The sequence below is a fragment of the Octopus sinensis genome, linkage group LG19 (genome assembly GCF_006345805.1).
Source record: "Octopus sinensis linkage group LG19, ASM634580v1, whole genome shotgun sequence".
Taxonomy (NCBI): Eukaryota; Metazoa; Mollusca; class Cephalopoda; order Octopoda; family Octopodidae; genus Octopus; species Octopus sinensis.
This window is the reverse complement of record NC_043015.1, coordinates 15,152,799-15,167,770: the sequence shown is the minus strand read 5'-3', so window position 1 is coordinate 15,167,770 and position 14,972 is coordinate 15,152,799. Positions and strand designations below refer to the sequence as shown.

Genomic DNA, 14,972 nt, shown 5'->3' with positions numbered 1-14,972 from the left:
AGTATCTCACTTCACCACCAAAATCCACATTCGTAACATCGCCGCTGTTACAGTCTCCTATATCAGCGCTCCGTAACCTTTTTTCACTTGTTGTACACTTATATTCTTTTCAAAATTCGGCAGCACACCTGAACTAAAAGTATATGGGGAAAATTATATTCAGGTTACACTGCGGCACGCCTAGCATCGTCTCGTGTCACACCAGTGTGCCGCGGCATACCGGTTGCAGAGCATTGTCCAATATTTTCACCACACCGGCAACCAACGATGTTAACGCTAACAGAAGCACAACGAGGAACCCTTACGAAGTCGTTCAACTGAAAGAAATACTGAGATAAATCCCCCTCAAATCACACCTTGCAATTCAAACACAGAACAATGTAGTTCTTGATAGTATAAAGAAGACAGGATGGTTATGCTTGGAATGCCTTTGATCGTAGGTTTGCTCAATGAAAGCTGACCTGGGGCTAAGCAACATCAATCACAAACACCAAATTAAATCATAAACTTAAAATTACCGTTGCAGGTGACTAAATACTCTGTCACAGCGTTACAATGATTTATCAATAGCCACACCCCCAACTGCTTTGTCCTCGTCATTCTCTGGCTTGTATCAGTTTCTCCTCTGACAACTGTGTCTCTCACCGCCAATGACTACCTTTGCTAGTTATATAAATGTACGTTGCTTCTGGTTTACGGAAATAAAATACAATTAAACAATGACTGACTATACTGAACAAGACATCTTCATTGTTTTCGTTTGTAATCCAAGTACTGTATACTTTTCTTCTTCTTCATCATCATCATTTAACATCCGTTTCCCATGCTGGCATGGATTGCACGGTTTAACTAGAGCTGGCAAGCAGAACTACACTAGATTCCAGTCTGATTTGGCTTGGTTTCTACGGCTGGATGCAACTTCCAAAAGCCAACCACTTTACAGAGTGTGCTGAGTGCCTTTTACGAGTGTACTGGGTGCCATTTTTAGACTTTTGTTGTAGTCATGTAGAAATGATCTACCAGTTTTTACTGTAGATTTTACTCATCTCAAAACCAAGGAATCTAACAACAATCAGTCATCTCTTTCTGTGTATATATACACACACACACACATATATATATATATATATTATATATATATATATATATATATATATATATAATATATATATATATATATAATATATATATGTATATGTATGTATGTATGTATATATATATATATATATATGTATATGTATGTATGTATGTATATATATAATATATATGTATATGTATGTATGTATGTATATATATATATATATATATATATGTATGTATGTATGTATATATATATATATATATGTATATAATCATATAGACCTCCACGGTTGTTCAATTTACTGATGAGTGAAAGCCATTAGCTGCTTAATTACTCCTAATTAATATACCTTTATGAGCTAAATTACATCAAAATATTGGTTTCAAATTTTGGCATAAGGCCACCAACTTTGAGGGAGGGGGTAAGTCGATTACATCGATCCCAGTACTCAAATGGTACTTATTTTATCAATTCCAAAAGGTTGAAAAGTAATGTCGACCTCAGCGGAATTTAAACTCACAACGTAAAGATGGACGAAACGCCGGTAAGCATTTTGCCCAGCGTCCTAACCATCCCGCCAGCTTGCTGCCTTCAAATTACAAGAAAAACTTTTAAAGATGAATAAACTACAAAATTACATTATCTACTTACAATCTTATACTTTATAAAGCGGCTTTCATTGGATAGAGATCTGGATAAACAAACTCTTTCACTCTTTTACTTGTTTCAGTCATTTGACTGTGGCCATGCTGAAGCACCGCCTTTAGCCGAGCAAATCGACCCCAGGACTTATTTTTTGTAAGCCTAGTACTTATTCTATCGGTCCTTTTTGCCGAACCGCTAAGTTGCAGGGACGTAAACACACCAGCATCGGTTGTCAAGCGATGTTTGGGGGACAAACACAGACACACAAACATATACACACACATACATACATATATATATATATATATGCGACGGGCTTCTTTCAGTTTCCGTCTACCAAATCCACTCACAAGGCTTTGTTCGGCCCAAGACTATAGTAGAAGACACTTGCCCAAGATGCCATGCAGTGGGACTGAACCCAGAACCATGTGGTTTATAAGCAAGCTACTTACCACACAGCCACTCCTACGCCTATGCGTAAATATTCTTAATATTTACGCATAGGCACAGGTGTGGCAGTGTGGCAAGAAGATTACTTCTCAACCACATGGATCTGAGTTCAGTTCCACTGCGTAGCATCTTGAGCAAGTGTCTTCTACTATAACCTTGTGAGTGGATTTGGTAGATGGAAACTGAAAAAAGTTCATCGTATATGTATGCATGTGTATGTGTGAGTGTCTTTGTGTCTGTGTTTGTCCCTCACTACCGCTTGACAACTGGTGTTGGTGTATTTACATCCTTGTAATTTAGCTGTTCAACAAAAGAGACCGTTAGAATAAGTAACAGGCTTTAAAAAATGTAATGGGCTCTATTCATTCAACCAAAATTCTTTAAGGATGTGCCCCAGCATGGTCGTGGTGTAATGACTGGAATAAATAAAAGATAAAAAGGTAAAACAGATGGAAACTTCTTTGCAAAGACAAGACAAGCTAAAATTTATATGAAGTTTATTTCAAGCTTTTATTGTGTTATAAAAAAAATACTCGGCTCACTATCTGGAACCGACACCTTCAGATGTGGTTGTCAACAGTAAATTAAAAGTTTAATATGGAGTTCCATTTCCCTGAGCAAACATGTAATTATGAATTACATTCAAAAGAATTTTAATTGTTTTTAAAAAGTAATGATATGATAAACAAAAGTAATTAATGACTGTAGAATCAAAATAAAAGCAAAGCTCATAATGCAAAACAGTAACATCAGAGACAAACATCTTCCCAGCATGCAGTTACAAATGAAATATAATGAAGTTTCTACTTAAAAGAATACATGTCGTTATTAACTTATAAATGTGGTGTTTCAATAATCCAGGTAGAAAAATATAAACATCATGTCAACTTCTCACACATAAATACCTGTTGTTTCAGCTGCTAAATCACCAGTAGCCAGTTACATAAGTATCACTGATAACACTGTGTAACGTGATTTTTGTCCTTTGGTAGCAACTGTTATTTCCTATTTGCTTATCCCAAGAAAGTATGAAAAACTGTTAATATTTCCTTCAAACTTTGCTTTTGTTACATTTATTCAAACCCCAAAAGAATCCCTTGCAACACATGGTTATAATACTCCTCCACTACTCCTGCTCATGATCAGAGATGCACATACTGTCAGCCACTAAGGGACATGCTCAAGCAACTGATGAGCAAATTTGTGGTATTGAGCAGAATATTTGCTATAATGATATTTCTGCTTCAGCAGCTCAGTGCTGAATCTGTCTGAAATGTAATGGAAAATAGGTGAGTTTCAAAACATTGATGTCTAGGTCACAAAAGCAAAGTTTGAAGGGAAAAGTAGTCATTTCCTTTGATTTCTAGATAGGAGCAAATACAAAATAACACTTACCTACCAAAAACATAAAAAAATTAAAATTTTCTTACTGGGGGAGTGGCTGTGTGGTAAGTAGTCCCATTGCGTGGCGCCTTGGGCAAGTGTCTTCTACTATCGCCTCGGGCCGACCAAAGCTTTGTGAGTGGATTTGATAGACAGAAACTGAAAGAAGCCTGTCGCGAATGTGTGTGTGTGTGTGTGTGTGTGTGTGTGTGTGTATGTATGTATGTATGTATGTAGGTGTGTGTATACGCTTGTGTGTCTGTGTTTGCCCCCCCCCCCCACATCGCTTGACAACTGATGCTGGTGTGTTTACATCCCCGTAACTTAGCGGTTCAGCAAAAGAGACCAATTGAATAAGTACTAGACTTACAAAGAATAAGTCCTGGGGTCGATTTGCTCAACTAAAGGCAGTGCTCCAGCATGGCCACAGTCAAATGACTGAAACAAGTAAAAGAGTGTAATCCACATATAAAACCAAATGTTAAGTTATTCTGATAAATCCCTGAGTTTGAAAGGTTCATTGTTTTAAATGTTTTACAACAAATAAAATGTGAAGCATGAAGAGAGCTCTTAACTCTTTCATTACCATATTTCTGCTGAAATAAACTTCCTTGTTTCTATTAATTTTGAAAATAATGAAGAATGTAGAAAAATAACTTTGTCATTATTATGATTAACATGAATTACGATTAACAAATTAACATGAAATTTTGATGGAAGATTTGCATTTAGGTTACTTTGACACAGTTTGTGTGAGAGAACCAAGGGTAGTTTCAGGTAGGTTGGTAGCAAAAGGGTTAAACTTAAAAAGAAAAGAAAAGAAAAAAAAATACATGCAAGATAAAATTTTAAATGTGAAATAAAGAGCAAACATGAGATTCAAATGTAAGAATGACTATGGTTGTCTAAAATGAATGATGTCAACTGACACTAAACTACAGTAATGTCAGTACTTGATCATTACTTGCTCTTATAACGCATTATAAATCGGTTGACATCAAATTTACGTTTACATCCATTGAAGTTCATGTAACGAATTTTGCCGAAAATCTGTCGTTCAGCCCAACCCATGTCATGGATTCCACAAACTGACCACATACAACCTAGAAATAGAGAAAAGATGTTGCCAAAGTAAAGATCAGTGTTGAAATGTAAAATGTTGAACAACAAACAAAACCAAACATGTCAATTTTTTAGCAACTTTTATTGTTACTAAACAAATATTGATTTCACACTTTAGCACAAGGCCAGCAACTCCAGGGGAGTGGGTAAGTCGATTATATCAATCCTAGATGCTCAACTGATTCCTTATTTTATTGACCCCAAAAGGATGGAAGACAAAGTTGACCCAGGTGAAATTTGAACTAAGAATGTAGAGAATGTAGGCGCAGGAGTGGCTGTGTGGTAAGTAGCTTGCTTACCAACCACATGGTTCCGAGTTCAATCCCACTGTGTGGCACCTTAAGTGTCTTCTACTATAGCCTCTACTATAGTTCTGTATGTTTTGAGTTCAAATTCCACCTCCTATCACAAAAAATAATAAAAAGTAATAAAAAAAAAAAATTTTTTAATAGGCCCACCAGGACTTGGAAGAAATAACAAGGGGCTTTAAAAGTCCTTAAGCAAAGGTCCAAGTAATTCTGCTCAGAATATAGGAGAAAGTCACCTGTGGTAGCTATCATTTCCAAGCCATAACAGGAGGCTGAGAACAGAACCCTTATGGATACATATCTACCTGCAAAATTTATCACCAAATACATTGCTAATTTTCATTTTACTGAGAGCCCCACTGTACATGACTCCCACATGCTATCCATCTACACATAGTTTTCTTAGTGACCACCAAGCTAGAGAAGAATTTTCTGTCAAAAGTTCTTCTCCAGTCAACAAATAAAACATGTAGTGGGTTTGCTCTTACCTAAAAACTCTTGTAGCTGCCTCACTAAGAATGCTCGCAGCAAAACTCTTGTAGAAAATGTTGACTTTGTCTTCTACTGTTGTTGAGCAGGCAGATGCACTGCATTTGATAATAGCCATAGGTGGTTGTTCACCCAGACAGTTTATCATACTCCACCATTGTTTTGGTCTTTCTTCAATCATTAGACTACAGCCATGCTGGGGCATCACCTTGAAGAATTTTAGTTGAACTTATTGACCCTAGTACTTATTTTTTGCAAAGTCTGGTACTTATTCTATCAATCTCCTTTGCCGAACTGCTAAGTTACAGGGAGAAACACTCCAACACTGGTTGTCAAGTGCTGGTAGGGGGACAAACACATACACAAAGACACACACACACATATGTATATTTACAATGACAGATTTCTTTCAGTTTCCATCTACCACTTCCACTCACAAACCTTTGGTCAGCCTGAGGTTATAATAAAAAGTCACTTGCCCAAGGTGCCACATAGTGGGGCTGAACCCAGAACCATGTGGTTGGGAAGCAAAGTTCTTGCCACACAACCATGCTGACACTTATGTCAGTGCTTCCCCTCCCCCTCTAAAATCAGTAACTGTGCTTTTCATTAATTCTCTACACTATTATTCTTACTCATCTTAAATTGACAGAAGAAATTATACTCCTTTCTGAAAGCTCTGCTGCATCTGTCACCAAATCAAATTTTATTGGCTGTTTTTTTTTTCTTTTGGCATTGATGACTTTGCTTGGAATGATTACTTTGCATAGAGTTGCTGTCACCCAAATGTTTGCCTCTTCATTTAAGTTACACAAACTAAGCGTTTGCTCTTTTGTAGGACCAAATATGTGCATTGGAACATTCAGTTTTACCAGTCCTACTCACATGTACGAGACTTGTAGCAGCTACCCTAACCCTAAATCGATCAGAATAACAGCAAGAAAATTCTCCTCTTATTGCTTTACTCTAACTCAAAGCAATCGGTTACTTTTAGGAGTGATGGACACAATGCCTGTTGTTTTGTCCTCATAGTTGATACTGAAGTTTTCTAAAAGCATGGCAGATTATGTACCAAGCTCATTTTTATGTTTGTAGAAGTACTTAAATATAGTTGCAAGTACATACATACTAAACTGGGTTGTCTGCTAACAGTTCCACTGAAGCAGGAATGCAATCATGAAACATGAATTTGAGGACCTTAGGATCCCTTCTTGTCATGGTGGATAGCAACAGCTTCCAGTTAGGTGGCACTAATGCAGGAATATCAAACATTTCCTGCTTACGTACCCCTTTGTCATGTCCAGTACAACTGGCAGACCCTGTATAAAGTATATAGAGAAAATGATTGGATACCATACAACAGATAAGACAGGTATAATTTATTAATTTAATTTGAAAAGTTCAAATCCCACCATAGTCAACTTTGCCTTCCAAGGTCAATAAGGACCAGTCAAAGTACCAGAGGCAATATAATCAATTGTTTGCTCCTCTAGAATTTCTGGCCTTGTACTTATGTAAGAAATTAATTTCATTTGATTTAATGATGCAGTTTCAGAGAAGCTGTAAACTCTCATTCGGATGGAAACAGCAAAAGGCTCTCCACATATTTTCTAGACACACAAGTTGCATCTTGTTGGTTGTAATTACTTCAAAATTCCAGTGATTTTACAAACCTCACATACCCCTAAAATTTATAAGTACCTTTAGGGGTACATGGACCTCTGAGAATCCCTACTGTATGGCAATCTCTGATGAATTGTTAGATAACAATGCAACTGATTAATTTGATCCTAAACCCTGATTTCACAGCAGAATGATATACATATTTGTGCCAAGTCTTCTTCTTCTGCAGCATACTTTGCATGTTCAAATGAAATACTTTGAACATGCATCACTTCTTCATAGAGCTGTCCTCCCCCATACAAAGCACACACCCAAACCAACCAGTCTTCTCTCTTGTATGCTACATGATTCCTCTCATGCCCAGTTTTTTCTATCAGCTTATTTGGACTCCATTATTAATGTACACTAATGTTAAACATCTTATGGGCCATGTTTGCTTCATCTCTTTCTAGTCTTATCAAATTTTCATTCAGAGCCCATGCCTCACTACCATGCAGAAATGCACTTCATATACAATCTGCCTTTCATCCTTTCTTACAAGCAGAGATAATAGTTCTCAGAACTATTTTCAACCAGCTCTTACTCTGGCTACCATGCTTTCTGAAAGCCCACCCCAACAGTTAATTAGGTCCCCAAGATAACAGAACCTATCAATACTTTGACAGAGTCAAAGGAAAGTGTTTATTTCACATGTGCCTAAGTACTTATAGCTTCTGTGCATAAAAAGTCTTCCTTCCCTGTCTTCATGCTTTTATTATTCTCACTACACCTCATGTGTCCATAATTCACACAGCATATACCTTATGGAATTCTTATCTATCCTTTTCTGCTTAAAACAGATGGTCATTTCTCTGATGGTACAGGGGTCCTATTTTCTCTCCTAGTTACTAATAATTTAGCTTTTGTTTCTACACCTGGAATTTCTTTTCTAATTCTATAACTGATCTGACTATAAGACAAAGGTTATCTACACAAAGAAGTTTCCATGGGCAGCCAACCTTAAACTCCTTTGTTATGGCTAAAAGAATAAAAATGAACAGGAGCAGGCTGAAGACTAAGCCTTCATGTATCCCTACTTTACACAGAATTCATTGTTATACCCATTACACACTCTCACATTACTCTCACATGGCCTATACAGCTCTCATAAACTATTCATCTACCCCAAGCTTCTTCACTGAGTACCAGATCACAGAGGATGGAACCCTGTTGACAGTCTTTTCTAGATCAACAAACCTAGATGCTTGCCCCTAGCTAGATACTTACCCGGCAGCCTTTTCAAAAAGGAAGATCTCATTGGCAATGTATCTTCATGGAACAAAACCAAACTGCATTGCAACTGTTATTCTCATCCCAGTTCGTTACACTATAACTCTTTCACAAACTCTCATAAACTAAACCAATAGTTTAATATCTCTGCTGTTTCCTCTCTCTTTGCCCTTTTAGCTGTTAATTATGATGTTATTAAACCTGCCTGCCTGTCTATGTAAGTATGCACATATAGAAAAGACAAGTTCTACTACCTCCCCCTACCAAATCAACTAAATTTCACTTCTAAAGTATTAGTCATTCAGAGGTTAAGCTGGAAGACATTTGCTCAAAGAATAATAGAAACAAATCTAGAACCACGAAGCTGCACAGTGAAATTCCTAACCACAGTCATACTTGTATTCTAAATCTGTCAAGTTATCCATCCACACACACACACATTCATCCATTCATCTACTCCATCCACAAGTCCCAAGATGATTGTGGGGATAGAGTCCTCAGACACCTCCTCCATAGGGTCCTATCAGAAGCAACTGTTATTAAACTTTCTGGCTGACCAACTCAGACTCTTTTACTCTTTTACTTGTTTCAGTCATTTCACTGTGGCCATGCTGGAGCACTGCCTTTAGTCGAGCAAATCAACCCCAGGACTTATTCTTTGTAAGCCTAGTACTTATTCTATTGGTCTCTTTTGCTGAACCACTAAGTTATAGGGACATAAACACACCACCATCAGTTGTCAAGCCATGTTGGGGGGACAAACAGACACAAACATATACACACACATACATATATCATCATCATCATCATCATCATCATCATTTAGCATCCGTTTTCCATGCTAGCATGGCTTGGATGGTTCAACTGGGGTCTGTGAAGCCGGAAGGCCGCATCAGGCCCAGTCAGATCTGGCAGTGTTTCTACGGCTGGATGCCCTTCCTAACGCCAACCACTCCGTGAGTGTAGTGGGTGCTTTTTACGTGCCACCCGCACAGGTGCCAGACGGAGCTGGCAAACGGCCACGAACGGATGGTGCTTTTAATATATATATATATATATATATATATATATATATATACGACAGGCTTCTTTCAGTTTCTGTCTACCAAATCCACTCACAAGGCTTTAGTCGGTCCGAGGCTATAGTAGAAGACACTTGCCCAAGGTGCCATGCAGTGGGACTGAACCCGGAACCATGTGGTTTGTAAGCAAGCTACTTACCACACAGCCACTACTATGCCTATGGATATTATCTATCTTGTCCTTGGTTTACCCTCAGGTCTCCTACCACTTGGCTTGGCTTGAAGAATCCGTATTGCAATTCTCTCCTCTAACATTATATACATATATAGTTTAAATTGTTACAGAGCAGTTTGAAGATCTGGCAGCAGTCATACAACTTCAAGAATTAAAAAAAAAACAAATATAAGGTATTGAGAGCAGCTATCACAAGATATTATTTATGTCTTGGTGCTGGTGCCACATAAAAGGCACCCAGTACACTTTGTGGAGTGGTTGGCATTCGGAAGGGCATCCAGCCATAGAAATCATTCCAGAACAGACAATGGAGCCTGGTGCAACTCCTGGCCTTACCAGCTCCTGTTAAACAGTCCAACCCATGCCTGTATGGAAAATGGATGGAGGAGGGGGAGGATGGTGATGATGATGATGATGTTTTCATCTATGTTTTTAAGATTTTAAGATGCAAAAACATAAAATGAAGAACTACCGTTTTGCATACCAAGTCCATGGTGTTGATACTGACACAAAATGAATGTAGCTGGTTTGTATCATTTCTTTCATCAATGTTGTTATAAATCTTCTAGCAAAACAATGTTTTGATTGTTAAAGTTATTTCACTTAACTTATTAGCAATCACTTAGAGAATTAAAAAAAAAAAAAACCTCACACCTTCCAATCTCACTCAGCTTAAAATCGCAGTTTTCCTGAATATCTAAAACACTTTTCTTCAAGGTACTTGAGGTAATCAGAGTAAGTAGATAAGGTACTTGAGGTAATCAGAGTAAGTGACAGAATACTTAAGATTAGAATAGTGCTTCATCATAGATTAGCAACCATTATATCAGCCTATGCCCCTCAGCCAGGGCTACCCGATGGACAGAAAGACAGTTTCTATGACACCCTACTGCAGACCACCTCATTGACGAACGACAGGGACCTTCTCTTTGTAGCTGGTGACTTCAATGGGCATGTTGGACGACATGCTGGGGGCTTCCATGGCGTACATGGAGGCTACGGTTATGGTTCCCGCAACGAGGAGGGAAGCAGGCTGCCGGAGTTCTGCGATGCGAATAGTTTTATGGTTTGCAACACTAACTTCAGGAAACCGACAAGCCACCTGGTCACCTACCGATCGGGCCGGCATACTAGCCAAATCGACTACATCCTTGCCAGAAAAAGGGAAAGATGGCTGCTTATAAATGCCAAAACCTTCCCAGGCGAAGAATGCACCCCACAACATAGACTGGTAGTTAGTGACTTTAGGATCAAGACTAAGAGGACGACTAGAAGACGACCAACATGGAGAAGAAGGGTCTGGAAGCTTAAAGACCCTGCGAATGGACAGAGATTTAGAGACATGTTACTTGAAGCCTTTGACAAAATAGAAGGGGGTATAGCTACACATAGGGTAGAAGACAACTGGACGCTTCTGAGGGACAACCTGCTGAAAGCCACTGACCAGATCTGTGGCTGGTGCAAAGTCCCCTCAAGACCCAAAATAACGTGGTGGTGGAATAATATTGAGGCTTGGAAGGACTGGAAGAACGGTGGTAGCAGGGAAGTGTATCAGACTGCCAGAAGGGAAGCTAGGAGGCAGGTGTATTTAGCCAGAGGGGAAGCAGATAAGAAAAAATTTGCCAATGTTCTGCGCTGTGAAGATGAAAGACTTGAAGTATTTCATGTTGCAAGACATTGTATGAGAGAGAATCGTGACGTGGTAGGAGAGAAATGTGTTTGCAAGGATGACGGTTCACTTGCGCTAAATGAGGATGCAAAGAGAGAGGTTTGGAGACGCCACTATGAAAGGTTGCTGAATGAGGAAAATGAATGGGATAAAGAGAGTCTGCCGAATGTCGACCCAACAGAGGGAACAGCAATCCGAGTTGACAGTTCCTTAGTAGTTAAGGCAATTACAAGCATGAAAACAGGGAAAGCCCCAGGCTCATCAGGAATTACTGCAGAGATGCTCAAAATATCTGGTAGTGTCAGCTATAGCCTAGTCACCCGTATAGTTAACCAGGTGATACACGAAGGAGTCATACCCAATGACTGGTGTAGCAGCATAATAGTCAACTGCTACAAAGGTAAAGGTGACGCTCTAGATACAAATAACTACAGGAGTATCAAGCTGCTGGATCAGGTAATGAAGGTTACGGAGAGGGTTATAGCCCAACTAATTAGAGAGAGAGAGTTAGCTTAGATCAGATGCAGTTTGGGTTCGTGCCAGGGAAAAGTACTACTGATGCTATATTCCTGGTAAAACAGCTGCAGGAGAAATACCTAGCCAAAGATAAAAGCCTTCGACAGGGTTCCCCGATCCCTTATCTGGTGGTCAATGAGGAAACTAGGGATAGATGAATGGTTAGTGAGAGCTGTGCGAGCCATGTACAGAGACGCTGCTAGTAAGGTGAGGGTTGGCAACGAGTACAGTGAAGAATTCTGGGTAGAGGTTGGGGTCCACCAAGGTTCAGTCCTCAGTCCCCTCCTATTTATCATAGTCCTCCAGGCAATAACAGAGGAATTCAAGACAGGATGCCCCTGGGAGCTCCTCTATGCTGATGACCTTGCTCTAATTGCTGAGTCACTATCAGAACTGGAGGAGAAGTTTCAGGTGTGGAAGCAAGGATTAGAATCGAGGGGCCTTAGAATCAACCTAGCCAAAACCAAAGTCCTAATAAGTAGGAAGGTAGACCAATCACAAACGACTTCAGGTAGATGGCCCTGCTCAATATGTAAAAAAGGTGTAGGTAGAAACTCTATAAGGTGCACCAAGTGTAAGCTATGGACACATAAGAGTTGCAGCAATGTCAAAGGAAGGCTAACTAGGAAAATAGTTTTTGTCTGTGGCAGATACTCAGGAGCAATAAACACTGGAAATGTGCAGAGACCAACTTCTACCACGTTCCAGGGAGACACACTAGAAGTAGTTGATAGCTTCTGCTACCTAGGTGACCAAGTCAGTAGCGGGGGTGGGTGTGCTGAAAGTGTAACTGCTAGAGTAAGTATAGCCTGGGCAAAGTTTAGAGAGCTCTTACCCCTGCTGGTGACAAAAGGCCACTCACTCAGAGTAAAAGGCAGACTGTATGATGCATGTGTACGTACAGCCATGCTACATGGTAGTGAAACATGGGCCGTGACTGCTGAGGATATGTGTAAGCTCGCAAGAAATGAAGCCAGTATGCTCCGATGGATGTGTAATGTCAGTGTTCATAATCGACAGAGTGTAAGTACCTTGAGAGAAAAGTTGGACCTAAGAAGCATCAGTTGTGGTGTGCAAGAGAGACGTTTGCGCTGGTATGGTCATGTGACAAGAATGGCTGAAGATAGTTGTGTGCAAAAGTGCCACACCCTAGCAGTTGAGGGAACCCGTGGAAGAGGTAGACCCAGGAAAACCTGGGACGAGGTGGTGAAGCATGACCTTTGCACCTTAGGTCTCACCAAGGAAATGACTAGAGACCGAGACCTATGGAAGTATGCTGTGCGTGAGAAGACCCGGCAAGACTAGTGAGACCATAACTCGTGGCCTCTACCTGGTATGTAGCCAGTCGACTTATACATACCTTTCCTTCTTGGGACACAAAACTCCACTTGTGAAGAACCGTTGAGGCAAGTGAAAATCAAAAAAAAAAAATCAAATCAAATCAGATATCAGAAAGCAGAACCAAAATCGAAGTCGATCAACATCAATGGAAATTGCGGCTGTGATGCCAGTGCCGGAAACAAGTAAGCGAACCATCCGATCATGGCCGTTGCCAGCACCGCCCTGACTGACCTCCGTGCCGGTGACACGTAAAAAGCACCATCCGTTCGTGGCCGTTGCCAGCCTCGCCTGGCCCCCGTGCTGGTGACACGTAAAAGCACCATCCGTTCGTGGCCGTTTGCCAGCTCCATCTGGCTCCTGTGCGGGTGGCACGTAAAAAGCACCCACTACACTCATGGAGTGGTTGGCGTTAGGAAGGGCATCCAGCCGTAGAAACACTGCCAGATCAGACTGGGCCTGATGCAGCCTTCTGGCTTCACAGACCCCAGTTGAACCGTCCAACCCATGCTAGCATGGAAAACGGATGCTAAATGATGATGATGATGATGATGATGATGATGATGATGATGATGATGAAGATGATGATGATGATGATGATGATGATGATACTAAAATTATTTACAGCTTTAAGCTATTGTAATAGAATATTACAGAAAAAAAAAGACCAAAAGAAAGGATGTAATTTATCTTGCATGAAAAGAAGTTTTAATAACAATCAACTTCAAATGAATATACAGGACTAGCCATTATGCATTTCAAAAGGACTCTTTTAAAAGCTGACTGACAAACATAAAACCAAAAAGCAGCAACTAAGAAAAATTTATTCCTGAAAAACGTTCTGAACAAAAATGGAAGTGAAAGGGAGCTGGGCTTTATATTTTTTTAGAATTCTTGGAACAATATTTGGTAATGTAGGAATCGACATCGAACTTCCGCTTGCAGCCTTGATATGTCATGATCCGAATTTTGCCAATGACGTTTCTTTCCCCCCAGGCCCGATCATGAATGGCACAAACAGACCACATACACCCTACAAAGAGACAGCAATTGTGAATAATGAGTCTAAAATCAATCAACAGTATTTAATTAGGAATTTCATGTATTTGTCATTTTCAACAATGCCACAAAAGGAAAACCCACAACTGATTCAAGCTACCATGCATAGCCCTCACACTTATCAAGGGACTTCTCACACCAGTGTGTCCAAAGAGAGTCAGTAGTACTAGACTCAAAAGCCCTAATGGGGCCCCTGGTTTGATAGCTTGCTGTTGACTCTTTGTTGAGTTTATCTACCCTTGTAGATAAGTATAACATTTTTTTGTGCTGTAACCAGAGTCAGACCCTAGAGTTGCAGTTTCTGATTTAGTCATTATGAAACAATACAAGTTTAGCTGGCAGAGTTGTTAGCATGCCAGGTAAAATACTTAGCAGCATTTTGTCTGTCTTTACATTCTGAGATCAAATTCTGCTGAGGTTGACTCTGCCTTTTCATCCTTTTGGGATCGATAAAATAAGTACCAGTTGAACACTGGGGTTAATGTTATCAACTTACCCACTCTCCCTAAAATTGCTGGTCTTGTGCCAAAATTTGAAACCATTATTATCAACCATTTGATCTGACCTGAATGAATCAGCATGTGGGTGTGTCTATTGTGTGACTCTGTGTGTTACAGTTCCAGTAATATCAGATAACATCAACCAGTGTGAGACTTCAACTGTCCTGGGGGCCCTATGGTTGTGTAGGGATTTTGGTCCTACAATGTGGGAAGTGCAGGCAAGGCTGTGCGGTTAAGAAGCTTGCTTCCTCACCATGTGGTGA

General features: G+C 39.8%; 1 protein-coding gene across 2 annotated transcripts in view; it reads right to left on the bottom strand.

Moving 5' to 3' along the window:
- Positions 1–3,893: 3,893 nt before the first annotated feature.
- Positions 3,894–14,972, bottom strand: part of LOC115222223 (deoxyribodipyrimidine photo-lyase) — a 29,452-nt gene continuing 18,373 nt past the window's right edge. The window contains exon 10 of one of the 2 annotated variants that reach the window (XM_029792385.2): positions 3,894–4,662. In XM_029792385.2, coding sequence (XP_029648245.1) covers positions 4,520–4,662 — 143 coding nt within the window. In that variant the 3' untranslated portion in view covers positions 3,894–4,519. Of the gene's footprint in view, positions 4,663–13,953; positions 14,184–14,972 lie in introns of those variants that run through there. The other variant, XM_029792384.2, reaches the window with a different exon arrangement.